This window comes from Nelumbo nucifera, chromosome 7 (genome assembly GCF_055504915.1).
Source record: "Nelumbo nucifera cultivar China Antique chromosome 7, China Antique-T2T, whole genome shotgun sequence".
Classification (NCBI taxonomy): domain Eukaryota; kingdom Viridiplantae; phylum Streptophyta; class Magnoliopsida; order Proteales; family Nelumbonaceae; genus Nelumbo; species Nelumbo nucifera.
Genome location: NC_142655.1, coordinates 21,415,515 through 21,438,158, shown reverse-complemented (window position 1 = coordinate 21,438,158; position 22,644 = coordinate 21,415,515). Strand labels below are relative to the sequence as shown.

The 22,644-nt window shown below is 36.0% G+C and overlaps 1 protein-coding gene across 10 annotated transcripts; it reads left to right on the top strand.

Moving 5' to 3' along the window:
• Window positions 1–3,148: 3,148 nt before the first annotated feature.
• LOC104593599 (Ubiquitin carboxyl-terminal hydrolase family protein) lies at window positions 3,149–18,884 on the top strand. Of its 10 annotated transcripts, none has more exons than XM_010253519.3 (4): window positions 3,149–3,385; window positions 6,663–6,997; window positions 15,789–17,309; window positions 18,300–18,884. In XM_010253519.3, the coding sequence occupies exons 2-3, from the start codon at window positions 6,955–6,957 to the stop codon at window positions 17,237–17,239; spliced, it is 1,494 nt and encodes a 497-aa protein (XP_010251821.1). In that variant the 5' UTR covers window positions 3,149–3,385; window positions 6,663–6,954; the 3' UTR covers window positions 17,240–17,309; window positions 18,300–18,884. The 10 variants fall into 10 exon arrangements, with proteins under 10 accessions (XP_010251821.1, XP_088748025.1, XP_010251820.1 ...); XM_088891899.1 differs by having other exon boundaries at window positions 18,263–18,884; XM_010253518.3 differs by having other exon boundaries at window positions 3,152–3,385; window positions 18,311–18,884.
• The last annotated feature ends 3,760 nt before the right edge of the window (window positions 18,885–22,644 follow it).

Sequence of the window (22,644 nt, the reverse complement as noted above, 5' to 3'; positions counted from 1 at the left end):
TATCTCATAAAAAAATTCTTTTTTATTTTTATAATTTAAAAATGCCTAATGATATGATATTTGAGGAAGTCTAAGAAATGACAATCTGTATAAGAGATTTTTTAAAACACTTTTATGATGCAACAAATGAATTATCTAAAATTTATTATCCAACTAGTTGTAATTTACCGTATCAATTAATGGTAATTAGTGATTGTTTTGCCAAATATAGAAATAATCAACAATTTCAATGTATTGTTTAAATTATGGAAAATAAATTTAAAAAATATTGGGAGAACATTTCTCCTCTTTATTGTTTAGCTACAATATTAGACCCTATGATTAGGAAAGATGGTTTAGATATTTTACTTGAAACATATTATGAAAATATGAATATTGATATAGGAAATAAAACAGAAGAAATTAATAATTTATTATTTGAAATGTACAATTTGTATGAATCTGAAGTTGTAGGAAATATTCCTATAACTTGTTCATCATCTTCTTCTTCTCCTTCTAACTTTGAGCCCAGTAGTAGAAGAAAAAAGCTTTTTTATTTAATAAGTAGAAGGCAGAAATTTGCTGGTTCTACAACAATTTCATTTACTGAACTTAATTTTTATTTGCAAGCAAACTTTTCTAATTTCGGTGAAGTATCAAATAATTTTGATATTTTAACCTAGTGGAGTGAACACTCGAAAAATTATCCGGTTCTCGCTGCCATGGCACGTGATCTACTAACCCCTCTGATGTTTATAGTTCCATCGGAGTCTTGTTTTAGTGTAGGTACCAGGGTGTTGAATGACAAAAGAAGCTGCATGAACGATAAGAGCATAGATATGCGCATTTGCTTCAAGGATTGGCTAGATGCAGAAGATAGATTACAAGACAAGGGAGGGCATGATAGGACACTGGACATTTCACCCGAAGCAGATGATGAAAGTCATGAATGATGATTCATGAATTTGAGTACTTGTAGAAATTTTCATTTTTTCAAATTATTGTAAAAATTTTAAAGTTTATTTAATTTATTTGATATATATATTTTTTAATTTTTTAACAATGTAATTTTGTATTTTCAATTTGTAACCATATTATATTTTTTATATTTTATTAATTTATTCCACTTTTATATTTCATTCATCCAAGTATGCAATGATCTAATCATTGTATTTGTAATTCACTAATTTGTACCATTCAAATTTAAATGAAATAAAATTCCTATTTTTCTTCCAATTTGTTATTCCATCATTCTTATTTCAATTTGGTTAAGTATTTTTTTTTTCATTTTTGTATTAAATAACTTAGATTTCTCATTTCTTAATTTTTTAAATAGTTCTTAATTCCCAAAGTTCATAGGAAAGTTAAATATTTTAGTTTTATAATTTTACTTAGAAAAGAAATCAAAATTTTCAAAAAAAATAAAAAATAAAAACATAGTGTAGTCCGGTTCGGCCTAGGCCCAAGGCCTGCCCTGTGGCCCAGGCCGGTACGGTCCAAGCCCACGACACGGCCTGCAACCCGGCCTGGCCCAGGTCCACGTGCCGGTATGGCACAACACGGGCCTGCTTGGGCCTGGGCCGTGGGCCGTGTTGGGTTGACCCTCAAAATTTCCACCGGAGAGGACGACACGACCTGCCTAAAGGCGGGGCCGCCCACGAGCCATGCCATGCCGGTCTAGCATGGCCCACTTTACACCTCTATTTGGACCCACACATACCCAGTTCGGAACATATTATGCCGATAATGAATAAATAAGGGCCATTTGATTCTGATCTATTGTATAGATGTATAGGTTTTATTTTGGGCTGGGCTTCTCGACCATCGGATTGATTCGAATGGTGTGGTCCTTTTTCTAAGTTATGGCACATCAAAATATCAGGAATTTTAATCCATACATGACATGAATGATAATGAATCATATGAATCATGAATTCATGATACATCATCATGATGGAGTTGAAGACCAAAACATCCCCCATCCCTCAAGATCCCTATCTTTCATTGAGAATCTAGAAAGCTTGCATAGTTGTATAGCTCAAAGTCTTGTATCAATCAAATTATTTCATATCTCCGGCGTTGCTTTGTTATGTAATGCTTATCTACCTACGTCTATTAAGAAACAAAGAAGACAACAATTGAACCAAGTTAAACGAGGAGTCAAGTTAAGAGGAATTTTTTAATTTTAAAAGAAAATTGGTTGTTGTTTCCTCTTATCTTTTATCTCTTAAAGTGTAATCATACAACTTTTTATTTTCCAATGATACTCTCAAAAAAGACAAACAAAAACTTTCATATATGGGGTCAAAATGGACATTTGATAATTTTTAGAATTCAGAACAACGTTCTCTACATTTAGAGTTTAGAGGAAAGAAAAGTTCACCAATACCAATATACCTTTTAATGTAATTATTACACTTTCAGAGCAAACGAACATGCCCTAAGTGACCAAGTAGATAAGCATGGCCGATGTTGAGAACTAATAGTGTGGTTGTTGTTGCTCTCAATTGAGCTCTCTTAGGCTGAGATAAGGTATCTCCACCTCCCTCTTACGAGTTGGAGTCAATATGCCGGTGAGTGGTCCCGACGTTGGAAGACAACTCGTTTGGCATGGCATGGTCGACCCACTTATGCTCTCTATTATGTACAACGGCCCAAATATTACTCCCCTACAAAGTAGAAAGACAATGAATAATATTTTCTTTTGAATGGTGGTTTTGATATTTTCAAAAATTCTAAGTTGCACATGTTATTACGTGATCAAATAACTGACAATCGATTAATGGTAGGAACCAAATTAACACTATTTGAAAATTTGAGCAATGCAATGACACATTTGAAAATTTCAATACTAACTTGACACCCTTAGGGTACTAAAGTCAAATTTTTCCAATAATTATTTAAGTTTTTTATTTCAATCTAATTGATCAAATTTGACTCGAATCAAATATTCAACTAAAGTAATCTAAATCGAATTCTAATTTGAGTTTTGTCGGATAGGAATCGAATTCGAATATCATAAATTATAATTAGAAACGTTGATTCGATTCGAATTCAATCCATTTACATGTTTATATCCGATTATCTATATTTATATATATATACTTATTACGGAATGGGTGGTTTTTCCTTCCGCTAAAAGAATCTACTCGTGCGAGTAGATTAGCGCTCTCACGTGCAGATATTTTGTACGTGTAAAAAACATCTGTTTGTTCGACCAAGAGTTTGGTTCACGAGCATACAGACCTTCGAGGGAAGAACGGGAGAACGGCGAGCGTCGAGGAAGAAATCCGAGGAAGACCATCTCGTTTCAGCTGTGCCTCCCGTAGATAACCTTACTGCTCTTTGATTCTCTGTTACTGCAACCCCTGTAAGGTTTCTGGAGACGGATCTGTTCCCTTCCAAGGTATGTGGTTTTAACTTTTTCTTTCATTGCATTCGTGTTGATTTTCCCTCATTCTTCAAAATCTAGGGTTTTTCAACCTCAATGTTCTATTGTATTTGTTCTCATTTGCTCATCTTCTGTTCTCAGAAGATGATTGAGAGAAATAGGAAGTAATTGATTGAGAGAAAAAATGTGGAAAAAAGAGATAAAATAGGAATGAATATAAAATCTTTTCTTATATAACAGATTTTTTTCCTTGCATCTTGTCTGAAATTTTGAAATTCCTACAGTTTTTTTTTTTCTTAAAAAAATCGTTTTGAAGGAGGCCAAAACCTATATCCAAACCAAAATTAACCACTTTGGTTGCAGATCATGATTACAAGTAGATCCATTAGAGTTAAGGCTCAATACCCATAGACTTTTTCCTAAGATGTCCAATTTTGATTCTTATTAATAATCTTGAAAAGGGCTCTTCAGTTTGAGATGATGCCCCCATTATTTGGACTTTCGTTTTGGCTGTCATTTTAGCTCAAATTCAGCTCTTTATATAGCTTGGAGAGTCATCCTTTTGGCTTTCATTTTAGTCATTCTGTTTGTAAGGCATTATGAGACTATAAGTATAAGTACTGTTCTCCCTCAGCCACCTGAAATGATCAAAACACATTAGAAGGATGTTTCATTCATTCACTGTCTGAAAATTTGTTCCAGGTGTCCAACGCCTAATACAGCTTCAACAACTTAGGTACAGATTCAAAACAAGAAATACAAGCTTCCTGCCTAATCAACCGGAAAGTCTAATCATCCTACAAAATTTCCAAATGTCTGCATCCATGAATGCAATATTCTGGAGGTGGAAAGGTCTGTAAATACAAGAATGCAAACACTTATTTGATTCACCAGCTCCTCATTAGACACAGAGCTTTTATCTTCTGATGCAACATTTATAGCTGATGACAATTTAATTGTAAGAGCACTATCAGCACATTCAGATGTGAAGTTCAAAGCACCTGAAATCTTGTCATGAATCTTTCTCTCCACTACATATGTTTCACCATGTCCAGCTTTATGATCTGAACACAAATAAACAGTTTGTTAATCCAAGGATAAAGGACCCTGCCTACTTCCTGAGTCATTTTGTTCACTAGTATGCCTCCATGTGAAGATGAGAGGAAACCATTTTGCTTCATCTCTTTCCACAGTTTCAATGAGTCATTTTCCTCCAAAGGCCCAGTTGATCTCCTACACTCCGAAACCTCTCTGGATTTAACATGACCATAAATTTCATAAGGAAAATTGATTTTTGATCAACTGAGCTGGAGACATCTGTTGCATTGAGATCCAATCCAGTGCCTCTTGAAGCTGTAAAATTACCACCATGATCTTTCTGATGCTTTGCAAGCAAAGATGGCTTGCTAACATCATCATTCTCATTTTCATGAGATGATTAGGTCAACTAATTCCTGAATCATGAACATTTTCTGGGTCTTTCTTTCTATCATTTACTTCCTTTCCTCTTTTTAAATGGCTTGCTGATCTGCTTTGAATGTGACCATTTTCAAGCTTTTCACATCTGACTAGGGCCTCAATTATAGAATGGACCTGTTTACTATTCCTCACATAGTTAATGATCCCAGGGTTCAATTCATTGAGTAAACCCACTAGGGGTTGCAATCTTCGTGAATCTATTGACCTGTTTACTATTCCTCACATATATATGATGTTTATATGTAAGTACTGAGCATTAGGTTGAATCATATCTGAAGGAGTCCCACAAGATGTATGGGAAACTCCTAAAATAATCTTGCTTTCCTATAATAAAAAAGGTAAGAGGAAAATTAGATGTTTATTTTGCTTTTGACATAGATCCTCTTGTGGCAAAGCTCTATGTATGTTAACACAGGAATGAGTTCCCAATCCACTCACAAACATCCATCATTTAGTAATCTAAGTTGTGAGGGCACATACTAGCATTATAAAAATAAATGCATAATCTGAGTATGCAAATACAAATAGGTTGTTTATAGTAAACTTATAGATTACATTCTTTCTACAATAATTAAGCTTTTTAGATGTGGATGGATCCTATGAGCCACTTACAGATTATGTTACTATAGGTTTGATAGTAATTGAGTTTCAAAGTGACAAGGTTATATTTGCTTCACAATACCAATGCATGGCAAGAAGCAACATTGAAACTGAATGGTGGGCAGTTATAGGAGCCATGGACTTGTTTTGAAATAGATGAACCAGCCGCAATTGGAATGCCATTGGGCTGAGAAGATACTTAAGATTGTGAAGAACATGATTTCTGTTTTATTTTTCTTGCCAAGTAAAGATGAATAACATTATTTCTGTTTTTGATGTATATAAAATCCTACTTGTCAGTAGGATAGACAATGATATAGCTCACCATATTTTTGCCTTTTTTTGCTTGTAATTATAAGATGGATCTATGTTTCGACATCCCTGAGTAGGGAATTCTTGTAAATACATTGTCATTTTTACTAAAAGGTTGATGTTTAATAAAAAAGAATTGTTCCTTTAGATGGTGGGACATGCTGATTTCGACATTTGCATTTTTCGAATACCACATGATTATTCTTCTTTTTGTTTGATGGAATCCTATGCTCTTGTGTTTCAGTTTATATTTCTCTTAGGCTTTTTGTTTGTTGAGTTTCATTTTTTTTTTTCATTTAATTTAGATAGCTTATTTAAGTAAATGCTTAAAATTTGTGAAAGGTGTATTTGGTTGGATTCCAAACGAAAGCTAAACCATTCAAATGGCTACAAATAATTAATAAAGAGCTCAGAAAAATAAAGCTACTTCTGGGCGTTTGGCATTCAGGTTAATCAAGGTGCCCAATTGTTAACTGGTTAATCCATCAATATATGCAACTTAAATTTGTGGTTAATCAAGGCTGGTTCTAAAGACAAATTTGTTCAAGTATGGTTATCAATTTTGTGAGAATGGAAGAACCTACAATGAAGAAGAAAGAGAGAATAATTTAAATCCTTTATTTTCCGTTTCCTTCTTTTTTTTGGTGGTGGTGGGGTGGAGTCATGGAGGGTTGGGATAACTGTGCACCAGGACTGCATCTATATGCAATACAACTAATTTACTTTATCACTTGTTTTGTTTTATTATTATTTTTGCACAATTTAATTCACATTCCTTATGATCAGCCCCTGCAACGCAGGGGCCCGCCCACTAGTTTATTCGAATTGAAATCATAAATCCATTATATAGCTTCCTGGGTCCGTTGGATTCTAATCGAATTTGGACAATATCCGTTTGCAGCCCGGGTTGACAAAACTGTATCAAACGATTCAAACCTTATGCCGGAGTTGTTGAACCAATGCTAACTCTAAGCCGAGTGGCAGTCTGGCAGACGAAGCACTTCTCCAGGCTTCAATGGCTTCCCTCCATTTCCCGCACTATCTCTGTTTCCCCTCTCTCCCTGCCAAAAATAAAGCCGTTTTCGCTTGTCCTTTTACTTGAAACTTTCTTCAGTTAGCTATCCTTAGTTTCTTGCCAGAAGTTCCTTAGTGTTCCAAGAATTAGGGAAGAATCTTCACTGAAGAGAGAACCCATGATTCCTATTTACAATTTCTTGATCACTCTCTCGGCTAAAGGTCAGTCCATTTGCCCAATGTCGTTTTTATTACTGTTCTTTCTTTTGAATGATTGTCATCTGTTTTTAGTTTGATTTCTTGTTAGGATTTCAAATTTTCGTATATATATATTTTGTGCTCTCAGTTTTTTTAAAGTTCAATCGGTATGGTTTTGAATTGGGTTGTATTACACCTGTTTGTTTATTTCCATTTGAATTAAAGTAGGATAAATGGACTTCTATGAGGGAAATATTTGGATGGATATGCTTATCGGGGAGAAGGGAGACAATTTTTTTTTTTTTTTTCGGAGGTGGGATATTATTGTATTTTTTATTAAAAATTTGAAACCTGTGATAGAGCTTGCGAAGGCTGTCTCCATTCCACGGGTATGGGTTGGGATGCTATAGTTTTAGGACAGGTGACGCTCCTTGGTAGGGAGAACTTGGGTATTGCAAAAGCCTTTTGAAGATTTGTCCATTTCTATAAGCTAGTTTTCTTAAAAAAGGTCGATGCTATAGCATTTGAAACTAGAGAATTGTTCCCTGACTGGTTTGTCATAATTCACATGGCCCAATTATCTTGCATTTTAGTAGAAGTTAGATATTGGTGTGTTATCAAAGTGAGTGAAAGCATCTTACTGGAATAGCTAATTAGCAAGTCAGCGAGTGCTTTGAGGGGGTTATAGGTAGCTCAAGGAATCAGCTTTTATTTCAAGTTCAATTGTTGCCCATTCATGTGAGTGGGGCTTGATGCTTTTCACACTAACGAGAACCATTACAAGATTGGCTGACCCCATAATCCCATATAGTTAGGATAAGGCTTGGATGATGACGATGAAGCAACATTATGAAATGCCTGAGATGACTAACTGAATGTGTGCAGTTTTCTGTGTTTGAAATGTTATCATTTTGCTTAATCAAAGTACAACTGAAAATCAATAATTTGTTTCTTGCACTTTGGTCCCACTCCCGAGTTATCAGAAGTGATCCAGTCATAGAAATCAGGTTATAATGGCCCTAATCCTCAGATAGCTTTTTTTTTTTTTTTTCTAATCCTAGTTACTCATTAGCACCATAATCCTACATTCCTACTTTGGGCAGAAATTCCTATCTACTCACTAATCTGAAACTTCATTTGAATTCCATTACCTATCATCTTCTAATGCATTTTGGTCCTGTTTTCTTCTCCCATCAAAAAGTATATGTGCAAAGCAAGGAACCATAGACTTTGGGGTCAAGACATTTATTATAATTCGGGCTGCCTTTGAGTTCTGTTAGTCTGATAACAGCCAAGAAGAGAGAAGAAGAAAGAAGAAAGAAAGAGAGAGAGAAAGGAGGAGAAAAGGAGAGAAGAAAAGTGGTTCGAATTAGGGAAGGATTGCATCTCTCATTCGGCCAGACATGTTTTATATTACTAATATAATGGAAAAGACACATGTGCCCTTATTTAAGTGAGGGACACTAGTTCTAATATAATATTACAAATCAGCAACCTCAACATAAGTATAAAGACAGAAATACCCCTACACTAACACTCCTCCTCAAGCTGGTGAGTATATATCATATAATCACAGCTTGTTGCATATGTAGTCCACTCTTCCCCGACTCAACCCTTTTGTAAATAAGTCTGCCCACTGGTTCCCTGTGTTAACATATGCAGTGTCTATCACTCCATTCAGCACCTTCTCTCTCACAAAGTGACAGTCAACCTCTATGTGCTTGGTTGGCCATGTCCATGCCATATCCTCGCCAGTCCTTTGTCTAGGTGTATTGGACTATACTTTGTCCACGAGCTTGGGTGTCCTTAGCCAAACGATTGCCTTGCATCATCATTATTGTCACAATCTCCCTTTGGCACGTAAGCGACACCTCCCATGGAACACATTGGCTTGAGTAGTTGCCACTTCCATGGGCAATGAGGCCATGAAGGAGATTGCTCATGGAAGTGGGTGCAAAGAAGTGAACTTTGAAGGAGATTGCCAAACAGTTATTTTTTGGCTAAAGAACAAAGAAGAAATTCCTTGGAGGATGAGGTCTATGGTCAGATAGGCACTGGCTCTGAGGGATCCCCTGAATATCTCATTCACTTGGATTCCCAGAAGTGCCAACACTTTGGACAACATGCTGGCTAAGGTGGGAGTGTCTAAGGGTTGTCTCAAGTGGGGTTGTCCAGAACTGGAATGTAATCTGTAACTTGTTAGCATTTGTTGTTCATTTTCTTTTCTTTTCACTTTCTCTTTCTAAGATGCAGCTTTGCTATTGGCACTTGCCTTTTGAGGCCGGTATGTTGTATTATGGATTCTATTAGTTTCTCTTTAATGAAATTTATTTGTTACCTATCAAAAAACTAAAAAAATAAAAAAATAAATGAGGCCATGATCCAATGCCACTGATCATTGGGGAAGCTATCAGTTGTATTTGAAACTTATGGGGATTTTTGTTACATGTGTTTCTTATGTTAACCAACTAAAAAGTTGTGAAAGTGTTATGTGCCCATTAGTGGGCCTGTGTATCAGGGGGTGTCTTGACTCTTGATTTATGGGACATGCTTGAAGGTGGTTAAGTGTCTGAGTAGAAGTAAGACAAGTTTGTTAGTAGCCCAAAGAGGGTGGAAAACGTTGTTAGTACTCAAATGGTGTGTGGAGTTTAATTTTGATTTCTTATTCTAATTGTTATAAGTGACAGACGTTTGGCGTTAATACATGGTCAAAGGTGGTGTCCTAATTGTTGGGGGTCAATTTTAAGAGTCCTATTTAAAGTAGAGTTTATCAATGAAAGGGTGTGAAGCTGTTTATCCTCAAGCCTAATTTTTGGAGGTTCCCTCGTCTCCCTCGAAGCAGACGAATTTGAAGTTGTCTTACCCGGGAACATAACAAATGATGTTAGAGCCAACAATGAATCCTGGTTTTCACAACTGGAAAGAAAGGTTGGGTTGTTGATGGTGAAGCAAGAGAAGTTGAAGAAGAGTACGACGCAAATGTTGAAGTCCCTCTTTGCTCATTTTGATCAATTGGAAGAATCCTGCTCACCTTGTAGTTCCAATGGAGATCAGCCACAGTGGTAGTTGACTGAGGGTACTCAATGTGGTACAGATGAGAGCATGTGGTTATTCCAATGGAGATCAGCCACAGTGGTAGTTGAATGAGGGCACTCAATGTGGTACAGATGAGAGCATCTAGTTATTCCAATGTAGTAAAGGGGAAGCATCAGTGCTTGAAGCAGGAAAAGATGAAAACGAAGATGATCAAGATGATGGGATTGTCTGTGATGGTTGTCAAAGCACCAATGGAGACTCATTAGACTTATCATGCTATGTGATGGCTGCAACATCATGGTCCATGCTACATGTTATGGTGATCCCCTCATTCGGGGTATCCCAGGAGGTGACTGCTTCTGTGCTAGATGCTAGGCTTCTTTGTGTTCTAGTAAGTTAAAGCTAACAATGACTGTTGTTTCTGCCTTTGTCTAGTTAAGGGATGGGCGATGGGGTCATATCCTGTGTGCATTGCTTGTGTTGGTCTTCTTTAAGAACCCAAAGGAAGAGAGGGCATCAATTGTTCCTAGGTTCCTCGCAGAAGATGGGAAGAGGTCTGTTACATCTGCAACTGAGCAAACGGATGAGGTTCCTCTCTTCCTTTCAGGCTCTGAAGGGCAAATGGTGATGCTCTCACTGTTGTCATCAGTAGTCAAGCTTCCTTCCTTGAAGACAATGAGGTTCGGAAGTTGGGTATTGCGTTGTGTATCATTTCATATTGGGTATGGGTGTTAGAAGAAGTTGCAAGGATGAAGCTTGTTGACTTAGGGAGCTTGAGGTTGGGGTTGCAGTTGGTTGATGTGAACTATATCAGTACCATCAAAGGAAGAGAGGGCATCAATTGTTCTTAGGTTCCTTGCAGAAGATGGGAAGAGATCTGCTACATCTGGAAACTCAGCAAACGGATTTGCGATTGAATGCTTTGAGCCTAAGTGCTCGTTGGCCTTCTATGTAAGTTGTGCCTTGGAGGCTCTGAAGGATGAATGTGATGCTCCCACTGTCATCGGTAGTCAAGCTTCCGTCCTTGAAGGCGATTAGATTGGTAAGTTGGGTATTGTGTTGTGTATCAGTTCATATTGGCTATGGGTGTTAGAAGAAGTTGAAGAGGTGAAGCTCATTGACTTAGGGAGCTTGAGGTTGGGGTTGCAGTTGGTTGATGTGAACCATATTGGTACCATTGCTGATAAAAAACTATATTGGTACCATCAGCTACAGGGTGAATTGCTTAGAGACTGTTCTTAGAGAGAGATGAGAGACTGCATACTAGAAGGAGAGAGTCTAGAGCTTTTGTCCTCTTCTCTCCTTGCAATGATAATGGTGAAGCTCGAAGTTGCATTGATCTTCTTCATGGCAGCCATATGCAAGACCTTCAATGCTTGCGCTTCTCAAGTTCTCTCATTCTTCCCTTGTTTCCATCTACTTGATATAGCTCCATCGATTGATTTGTTGAGGCCTTTGTTGCTGCCAGACGATTTCAAGAACGGTTTGCTGGTATTGGGAGGAGAGAAGGAAAGTAAATTCTCGGGGATGGTTTGTTGTTGTTGTCAATGTTGCACAGATTAGCAAGCAACAAGTAGTGAATTCTGAACATTTAATGAAAGTTCTTTTGTAGCAAAGGGCTGGTGTTGGAGGAGGAATTGTCACTCAACTTACCACATACTCCCTGCAAATTGCCAATATCATCAACAAATAGAGTGTGATTCGAAGAAGAGTAGTAGGAAACAGTTAGTCCTAATACTACAAATTTTCTTCCTCTTCCATCCTTTGAAATATGCTCCCCAAGGAGTACAAAGGAATACAGGGAGGATGTTCATGAGGAATCTAGTCATTTACTCAAGGTTCCATGGTTCACCATTATAGAAATGGAACATACTTTGACATGTATGATACAAGTGGTCCTCAAAATATTACTCCACATGTTGGTCTTCCAAAAAGACACAGAGTGGGTGGACAGGCATGACAGGTTAGGTGGACCTATCATCCATATTCATGAGGGTTTGGCAAAAGTTTTAGTGCTGGTTGCCAACTTGATGCAACCCTCCCCCTTTATCCGAGCTTTGGACTGATAGCGTAAGACAAGCTCACACTGAAATGTTCATGACGGTTTGGCAAAGGTTAGGTGCACCTAGATTCACTCAAATGTTTTTTTTCTTGATCGATATAAATCCACTCAAATGTTCTATATGCCAAACAAGGAATTATCATTGAAGAGATGTTGTTCTGTGTTGCTTGTGAGAAGCTTGAACCAAGGGAAATCATCCCTTCCAAACAAGAACCACTTGGAATGTTTTTAAAATCGTGCAGTTCACAATTTGAATCGTACGATTTGAATCAAATTGGGGCCAAAACAAAAGTTCCACTTTTAGATCAAGGGGCAGAATTGCCATTTTAGTTATCATGTTCTTGTATTGATGATTTGACTTAAATTATTGAAACTTGGAAGACAAAACATTAGGAATTAGAATATTAGATAACCATTTAACTTTTTTTGTTGAGCCTTGGGGATGAACAGTGAAGACATGAACATGATGCCATGTAAAACTCATATTTATATAATTATATGATGATATCAAATAGCAATACAATTAAGGATATAGTTTTTATTGCTCAAAATTGAAGTTGAACTTGATCATACCCATGTCTTCTATTGAATTATGATTTATGAAAGTGGTGTAATTGTAAGGTTCACTACCAGTCTACTACTACAGTACTACTACCTATTTATCTTATGTCTATAGGCTAAAAATTAGTACAAAGTCATTCTTTTCCCTAATTTTTGAGGGGTTTAGGTATTTTTATAGTTTTTTGACAATTTTTAGAAAAATCAGAAAAAATCTTACAATTTATGATACAATTCACGATACGATTTGATTCAATCCTCTTTATGATTTACAATACAATTACGATTTTCAAAACATTTTGGAGTTGAAGCCAATGCTAGTTGGAAGAAATTTCTTTTTCAAAGTTGATGCAAATATCAGAAACTCTGCTGTAGTTGTTTCTGTTGAAGAAGAGATGCACAAACTTAAGTGGGCAACAATGTGGGGTGCCGACACTGTCATGGATCTCTCTACTGGTTGCCACATCCATGAGACCCACGAGTGGATCCTATATAACTCTGTTGTACCAGTAGGGACTGTTTTCATATATCAAGCACTTGAGAATGTGAATGGAATTATAGAAAATCTCAGCTGAGACATTTTCAGAGATGCCCAAATAGAACAAACAAAGCATGGTCTGGATTACTTTACAATCCATTCAGGGGTTCTTCTTCATTATGTCTCATTAACTGCAAAGTGCATGACAGGAATTGTTCCCTGTGGAGGATCTATTCATGCAAAGTGGTGCTTGGTGTATCATGAGGAGAATTTTGCTTATGAGCACTGGGATGATATCCTTGACATATTAGTCAATATGATGTGGCACTATCTATTGGCGATGGGCTGTGTTTGACTCATAAAAACTTTGACCTTAAGGGCAAGGTCAATTTCAAGGAGGGAATGTTACATGTCCATTAGTGGACCCCATGTATTACGGGTGTATTGAATAATGGGATATGCTTGAAGGTGGTTAATTGGCTGTGTAGGAGTAGGACAAGTGTTGGTAGTCCTAAGTGTGCGGGAAAAGTTTTTAGTACTCAAATAATGTGTGGAGTTTAATTTTGATTTTTTATTCTAGTTGTTGTATGTGACACAGATTTGGTGTTAATATGTGGTCGTAGGTCTCTTAATTGTTGGGGGTCAGTTGTGGGAGTCCTGTTTAAAGTAGAGTTTATCAATGAAAAGGTGTGAAGTTGTTTATCCTTAAGCCTAATTTTTGGAGGTTCTCTCGTCTTCAAGCAGATGAATTTGAAGTTATGTCCTATCTGGGAACACACAAGAAAATAGTTTCAATTTGCCAATCTCCTTTTCATTTTTATTTGGAATTTGGGAGTTCTCACTTTTGGATGCAGATGGACTCCCCCATGTGATGTAGAAAATCTATTTAAGGTTCCGCCCCTCCCCACCAAAGAAGAGAGGGAAGCTATTGTGGAGATACAGAAAGACTACGATTTTGTAGTATTTGAGAGAAAAGGAATGCAAGAATGTTTAAAGACAAGGTCCAATCTAAAGGAACTCTGACAAAGAAACTTCAGTTGGCACATTGCATAACAATTCTAATGATCTTTGCCCTTTTTTCAACAGATGACATCATTAGCCTTTGATAGGTTATGGCTTGTCTTCATTAGCCATAGGGATGCAACTTGTGCAGGCCCAACCTGAGGTTGGACTGACCCTGCCCACAACTTTACACAGGTTGGGCTTGGATTTTTGGTCCTCGGGTTTGGCCTGGGCCCAAAAAGTTCAGGCTTTTTAATTCTTCAGACTGGGCTTGGGCCTAGTCCTTACTCCTTAGGCAGCCTGAACATGGTGCAAGCTCAGCCCGACCTCATCTTAACCTGAGCCTCGCCCAATTTTATACATGTATGTATGCATGTATAGACACATATTTGCAGTTTGCATGCATACATGCGTAGATTCATAATTTTTTTAATAAACCATACATATATGCATACACACATATATATCACTAATTACAGCAAATTAAATTTTGATGGATGCAACTTGGTCAACTTGCCTATCAGGCATTGGTGACGTCATTAGGCATTATGCTATCTTTTTTTTTTTTTTTTTTTTTCCTGAAGCTTTAGTTTATGAAGATTCTATGAAGGCTAATTACTAGCAGTATTTCATATGTTGAGGTGGTGAAAACTCTTAATTACAGAGTTTTAATGGCAGAAGAGGAATCGAGGGTAGTTGTGGGTTGGCTCAGAAATATCAATACTGGCTATTGGACATATAAACACAAGATGAGAGAAACACTACAGCTGGCTATGGAATCAAGAGTAGAATTTCTATAGACACAAAAAGCACCATGCTTAGCTGATGTGTTGGCTAGGCAGATGGTATACTAAAGTAATGTATATTGAGGGATTATCTCCCATGGGGGTTAAATGCGATAAGCAAGCAATGGTTGGAATTAGGGGTTAGATAGTTAGAACTAGCTTAACACTACAAACGTAAAAAAAATGTGATAATGGTTTTGAGTTAGTTTTAATTCGATGTTCTTATTGTCATATTTTGCCAAAGAGTGGAACAAATTTTGCATGTAATAGTTTATCAATGTTCGATGAAAAGTATCTTTTGTATTCCTTTTCTATAATTAAAACACTAATGTATTTTATTTCTTAAACTTCTTTGAAAGATATAGGATATGCAAGATTTTTAATTGGCCTCTGTCTGAAACATTTTAATTTTTCCTTTATTTTTGTGAAAGTGAATATAGAAGATTTTATTTAAAACCATCCAGCTAATCGGTGCCATTTTGAATATTCAGTCTCATTGTTCTTATGGTTCGATTATTTTCCCTCTTGGTTTTGCAGGTAGTTGATTTCTTGTCGGTCTATTTGATTTTCTACTTATACTGATATACTTACATTTGAAATAGAAGAGGAATGTGAAACTTGGTTGGAGTTGAAAATGCATATAAAGATTCATTATTCATTGGAGATCAAAATGATTTTTTATTGATAAAACAGATATGCATGCCACTGTCACATATACAGGATGTTTATCTGTATCATATTGGTGCAAATTGCAAAGTTCAAAAGAGAGCTTGGGGTTATTCTTTGATCTGCCAAATGATTTCCTAGCACTAATTGAAATTTCAGCATCTGTGTATTTCTGATGGAAAATTTAATAAAATTTACCATTGAATTGATTTTACTTGGATGTTCAAGCTTTCAGTATAAAGCCAATTTTGAGCATTGTAGCCAAGATGTGGAGATCATTATTGGGTTCTCATAAGGTAATGATGTTTGAAAGCTTTGGGGTGGGAATTTTGCATAAGATTTCTACACCTGTGTCGAAAGAGGCATTTGTATTTGGTCCATTCAACTTGAATACCCAGAAGAGATGGAAGAAGCCAGTAGTTTCTGCACGAACACGTTTAGAGGATAGAACAAGAGATCTCAGGCTTGACAAACTGACGAGACAACTTATGCGATTGAAAATAGTTCTTAAATTGCGAGAACTGATGTTAAAGCGAAGGGACCCTTATGTATCTGTTCAACGGCTCTCCAGGTGGAAGAATATTGTTGGACTAAATATAGAGATGGGCGTATTCCTTCGAAAATATCCTCACATTTTTGAGATGTTTACCCATCCTGTGAAGAGAAACCTCTGTTGCAAATTCACTCAAAAGATGGCCAATTTGATTGAGGAGGAAAATAACATTATCAAGGATTCTGAATTGATAGCTGTTCAACGTTTGAAAAAGCTCCTCATGATGTCGACTAATGGTACATTGCACATTCATGCTTTAAGGTTGATTAGGAGAGAATTAGGGTTGCCTGAGGATTTCCAGGATTCGATTCTTCTTAAGTACCCAGATGACTTCAGGTTAGTGGGCCTAGAGATAGTAGCATTGGTTTCAAGAGATGAAAATTTGGCTGTTGCTGAGGTGGAAAAGTGGAGAGAGAAAGAATACAGGGAAAAATGGTTGAGTGAGTTTGAAACTAGATATGCTTTCCAGATACATTTCCCAACTGGATTTAAGATTGAGAAAGGATTCAGGGAGAAATTGAAGAACTGGCAAAGGATCCCATACCTGAAGCCTTATGGGCAAAAGGAAGTTATTCGCATTCGTAGCTGTGGAGGGATTGAGCGCTTTGAGAAACGTGCTATTGGCATTCTTCATGAGTTTCTAAGCTTAACGATAGAGAAGATGGTTGATATTGAACGACTATCCCACTTCCGAAGGGATTTTAACATGGAAATCAATCTGCGAGAACTTCTTCTGAAACACCCTGGAATTTTCTACATATCTACAAAAGGAAACACACAGACTGTGTTTCTTAGAGAAGCATATGGTAAAGGGTGTCTATTTCATCCCAATCCTATATATACAGTTAGACGGAAAATGCTGGACCTCCTCTTACTAGGATGCCGAAGCACTAGGGAATTGCAACCGCAGAAAGGAATATTGGAAAGGCATAATGATATAGATTGTAATGAAGTAGTACAGTCACCAAGAGTTGGACACTGGGTTATACCCATCTTAGAGAGCTTTGACCATCAAAATCCTAATAAAAATCTCAGTGAAGTTAGTGATACTTCTGACGAGGAGCTAAATGAAAAGTATGGGAATCTCTGCAGTCAAGATGATGCATATGTGAAAGGGAAAGAGTAAGTCCAAGTATGATATCATTATAATCCACCACTCGGCAGTATGTGATCTGTGAGGAACTAGTGAAGTTGTGGTAAGTGATAAAGACTAGATTGCATACATCTTAATTAATCATTTTTTCATGTCAATAAATGAACTGAATCTGTTTGGACTCTTCTTTTTGTTGGTAACTCAATATGTTAGGACTTTCCAGTCCCATTGTAAATGTAAATTTGGCATTTATTTCTTGGGTTTAGCTTATGCTCAAAGTTTCATTTAGACAGAAATCTTACTACAAATCAAATCTACAATTTATTAGTCTTGTTTTTTGAATCTTTATATATGAAACAGGTATGAAATAAAAGAAAGACAAAAATATGGATAACTATAAAAGAGGAACTGCAGTATAAGCTTATAATAGTCTTGGTTTCGGATTTGCTGGGCTTGGTTGAGTTAAACTGAAGTTTATCTTGTTAAACTAAACAATTGGGTGAGAAGCTGAAATAGGTGCTTGCTTTCTTGAATTTGCATGTCTCTCTCCATCTTTAGATCTCTTCAATATCATATCCTTGTAATGGCAAAGCCTTGACAAAGCCCTTAATCACAAAAGAACAACACAGATTTTTTTCACCTTTTATACAGGGATCAAGACTGATCTCCTTGTATCGACAAATATTATTGCAGAAGGAGATGGCCAAGTTGTTATTTTCTTGGATGAATTCGTGACACACCTTGGGTGTATAGGCCTCTAGTCAGAGCAGGTATTAGCCTCTACTCTGACAAGTGCACTTGGTGCAAGCATTGAGACATACCATGAACAGCTCATTCCCCAGGGTTCTTAGGACTGTAAATGCTCTGGCGATGCCTTAGCAAAATCTGAAATAACCAGGGAAAGCCTTGAATGGGGAATTCCAAGGCTAGGTTGTCCAGCTTTGGCTGGTCTTGTACATTTCTCTTCTGCTATATATATATATATAATGATACGAGTTCAAGTTCTTCTCTTTCGCTAATTTTGATCTGTTTTTTACCTTTCTTTCTTTATTGTAGAACATTTTCCGAGATTAGTTGCTCTAACAGCTGCCAGGCTTTTGACAGATCAAATGGAACTTCTGTTGGAGATCACTCGGATGAACCAGCTTTGGAACTGGATAAGAATGAACTCTAAGACAACCAATGGCGGATGCTAATAAAAGACTTGCTACCAGAAACTGATAATCCATGTATTCTGCATCTGACTTGACAAGCCTAGAAGCCTAATGCCACAATTGAAGCGGATGTCAATCATGCCGCCTTAACTGCAAATAAATATTGTTGGTGCAGTTCACAGCAAGGAGTCCAACTTGACAACTGGAATATGGGTAGCGGTCACTTGTTTCCGTGTTTTGCATCCTCCAACTATGCGAATGTAGTAGTTCAAAGTGAATCCATCAATTTTCTTATTATCTGGTTCCCTAATATAAGGAGGTGAGATCAATTCTGCAGATTGAGAAGCCAATTTTAAAAAGGATGTTGTCTCAACTTGATTATAGTTAGGCAGGTTGTATAATCAAGGATACAATCTCGAAGATTGAATACGAGGAGATTCTAATGGCTGTTTGTGGCCTCATTTAGCATCCTGCTTTTGGATGCTTTTCCTGCTTACTATAAAATTAATAAAGTTTGCTCGAAATGCCTTGTTTCTTTCTTTGCATTCGTATTTCTAAAGAAAAATGCCAACTGGTTGAATGGGTGGCGAAGCGAAGTATGCCCTAAAGCATAGGTTTGTTGTATACTTATATGTTTTTGTCCTTTTTTTTGTCTGTTTTGTTTTCCATTGGTTATCTCATGAAAAGTGGTTCCAAGTTCCAATCCAATTGTTTTTCTGCAATTAGAGGATCATTTAATCAATCCAGAGTCGGTCAGTTTATTTGTAGATTATGTTTATGCCTGTAATCTTGTATATAAAAGGGGAGCTCAATAGGGTTGGATCAAATCGGATGTATCAAATTGAATTCCATCGGGTTTAGATTGGATTTGAATATCATTATCATTAAAAATTAAACTGAATGAATTTCGTTTTGTATATCATGAATAAAATGATTTGTGAGTAATTTTCATGATACTTAGAATAAAGCAAAAGTTTAGTAATGGAGATTAGAGACATGTTAATTTTATGTGAAAAACTGATAAAAAAGAAGCTTAGATTTAAGTGCAGTTCCGTATTCGATACATATCATAAACAGTGAATATGGGAAAGATATGGTATTGGAAGAGTTTTGATCAATCAAAATCCACCCATGAATTTTAATTGATAACATCCGATTATCACTTGTATGATTCCTCTTGATTGGTCAGAATTTGACCAAAAAAAGTTGATTGGTCATAAGGTTTTCTGATATCACATCTTTCTGGTATCATAGTGGAACCCATTAAATAGATTATAACATTTTGTGATTATGGATTTTAGTTTCATTTACTTATTTGTTTTCTGTTTGGGTTCAATTATGATATTGGAAAGACATGGTATCCAAAAAATTCGTGACCAATCAACTGTTATCAAAAACCTGGTAACCAATCAAGTGGTTTTTATCAAAATTCATGAGTGGGTTTTGATTGATTAAAACCATGTCTTTCCAGTATCACAGCTTATGAATTTTAATTGGGATTTAAAAGTTTAAAGATGTCTAGATTACAACTTGCTAAATTCCAACCTTTTTTTGTGCTCTAATGAACATTTTACATGCCAAACTGTCGAGATGTTGACACGGAGTGTATAAAAATTATCTGTAGTGTTTCGGGCCCTGTACAAGGCCCCTTTTCTTCAATTTTATTGCCTAATTGGAATTTTCTTCTCATTAATTTCCTTTAACCCTCTTTCTCATTAATTCGTTTCGTTAGTATAAAACTACAAACTTAGCAATAACAAGATTCGAACCTTAGCCAATTAGGCTTTAACTACTAGAGGTTCACCACTAAACCATGCCCATTTGCTTGCTATAGGTTTAAATTTTCTCTTTTTCTTAGTGTATGCTTATCAATAAATGTTAGAATTGATTATTAAAATTTATATATTAATAAATATTAAGATATATTATATTGATTATTTTAAAACTAATGTATATCAATATACATTTTAGTTTTTTTTTTGTTTTTTCACATTTTATTTATTTCATCATTTATCAATACTAAGTGTGTCCCAATATCTCGAGTTTTATATAGACCAGTAAATTACAGTTTTCTTTTACTTTTAAATAACTCATTTACAATCATATAAAACTTGTAACTCTCATTATTAATATATTTTTTTAGAATTTATTTGAGTTTTTTTAACATATTTATGTGTGTCATGTTTTTTCATCCATATCCATATGTATCCAAAGCATATCCCAATATATCTCTTAAAATTATTTTCCCGATATATATTACATCTCCGATACTTTAAACCTTGGTTTCTGTTACATCTCTAGCCAGATACTTGCTACTTATGGTTCCTGGAATACCATCTGGAACTCTCCCAATACATAACACCGAAAAAACTCACAAACTAATATGACCTTCACATTGTCACTTCCAAATTCCAAGGGGCTTTTTATAACAATTGGAGTTGCTAAACTGAAAAACTTATTGTTTTAAGCTGTTAAAATAATTAAATGATAAAATTTTAAAGGTATATTGTCACTTCCCCAACCAAGGTTAGGCATGAGACAATGCCACATGCTAGTACTTTACTTGCTTACAATCAAAATTCAAAATTTAAACAATAACCTTTAAATAAAAACAAATTGTAAACTAAATGTAAAATCACATAATTTCTAATAACTTGAGTTCCATCAAACGTCTAAGGCCTTAGTGATAACTCTTGTCTAAAAAAAAACATAATAAATCTAAAATCAAACTAATAAATACATTTGTACTAGCTCTCTCTCTCTCTCTCCCCCTCTCTTTAAAGTAATCCCATACAATACCTATTCTTCTTCGTCACCTCGAAAAAGAAGAGAACTGAAAATAATGAATACAATTATTAGTAAGTAATATTTCATCTCCCCAATTGGACCAAGCATGAAAAAAATAATGATACTAATAACAATAAATAATTCATAAAAGCCACATAATATTCACAAGATAAGTTTCAAACAACTTAATATATCCTACAGAACAATAATTACATACTAAAAAAAATATCAAACTTTTTAACAATTTACAGAATCATAACACATGCTGAAAAAAGTATTCAGATTCAAATTAAGAGTCACATAGCAAGTTAACAAGAGTAGACTACGACCACTTTCACCTCAGTGATAAGGGACCACATATATGCCCTGTGATGAGGGCCCAAATTCAAAATGGATTAGTCCAAGATACCATCATTTATCCCCAATGGAAAGGTCTAGAGCATAGTCATATATTAAACTATGACCACTTTAACCCCAGTGATAAGGGACCACATATATGCCCTATGGAATTTATTAGAATATAATAGATATATCAATCCACACATGAGTCTCATAAAGGAATTTATCGTAAGAATAACAACTTAAAAAAAAAGTCATTATTTTTTTTTAAGGAATAACAATGTGTCCAATGTTGGTGATTCACAATAATCAACAGAAAAAGATCATCTAGATTGTGTGTGTCTGTGTATACATAATTAACCAAGAATTTATTTGCTAATTTAATTGATAGTTGACAAAAAGCAAGAAAATAAAAGAAAAAGATATATAACCGGAAGATGAAAAGTCACTCAATACGTTGAGTCCAAAGTACCAATATAAGTGAGTCATGGTATATCCCAAAAGCCTATAAATAAATGAGTAATTGTTACAACTAATTTCAAAATTTATATTGCTAAAATTATGAAGTAAAACTTTCAACTTATTTTATTGGTCCACCTAAACCTCTAGTAGTTTACTAGTTTGGGTTCTAAGACTCCTAAATTTCTAATTTTTTGCTTAAGTTTTTATAGGATGACTAAATCTTGACACTTGTAACAGACACTCCAACCACCTAAAATGAGAATTTATTCTTCGAACATATCATTCCCACAATATATTACAGACTTACAGTTTAGAAAAAATTCCCATTCAGAACACACTACAAAATGATTATGCTAATTTGGGTTGTCAACTAACATTCCTAGAATTTCCAGATTTACTGTATTCATGAACCCAAATTTTAAGACTCAACTTCTAGATCAAAGATTTGTTTCACAAGTGTGATATACCGTCATGAAGGTCTCATAACTTACCACAATTTAAACCTTCCTCTCGGTTAGACCTGTTCATGGGCCGGGTGGCCCGACGGGCCGGCCCGGCCCGGCCCGGCCCGACCCCCGGACGGGCTTGGACATTTTTATAGGCCCGCGGGCTTAAATTCGGGCCAAAAAGCCCGGCCCGCAATAAATTCGAGCCGGGCTCGGGTTTTGTCAAAATAGCCCGGCCCGAGCCCGGCCC

Coding starts and splice junctions, on each gene's coding strand:
- LOC104593599 (XM_010253519.3), top strand. CDS start 6,955: ATGATTCCTATTTACAATTTCTTGATCACTCTCTCGGCTAAAG. Junction 6,998..15,788: donor GATCACTCTCTCGGCTAAAG/GTCAGTCCATTT, acceptor TGGATGTTCAAG/CTTTCAGTATAAAGCCAATT.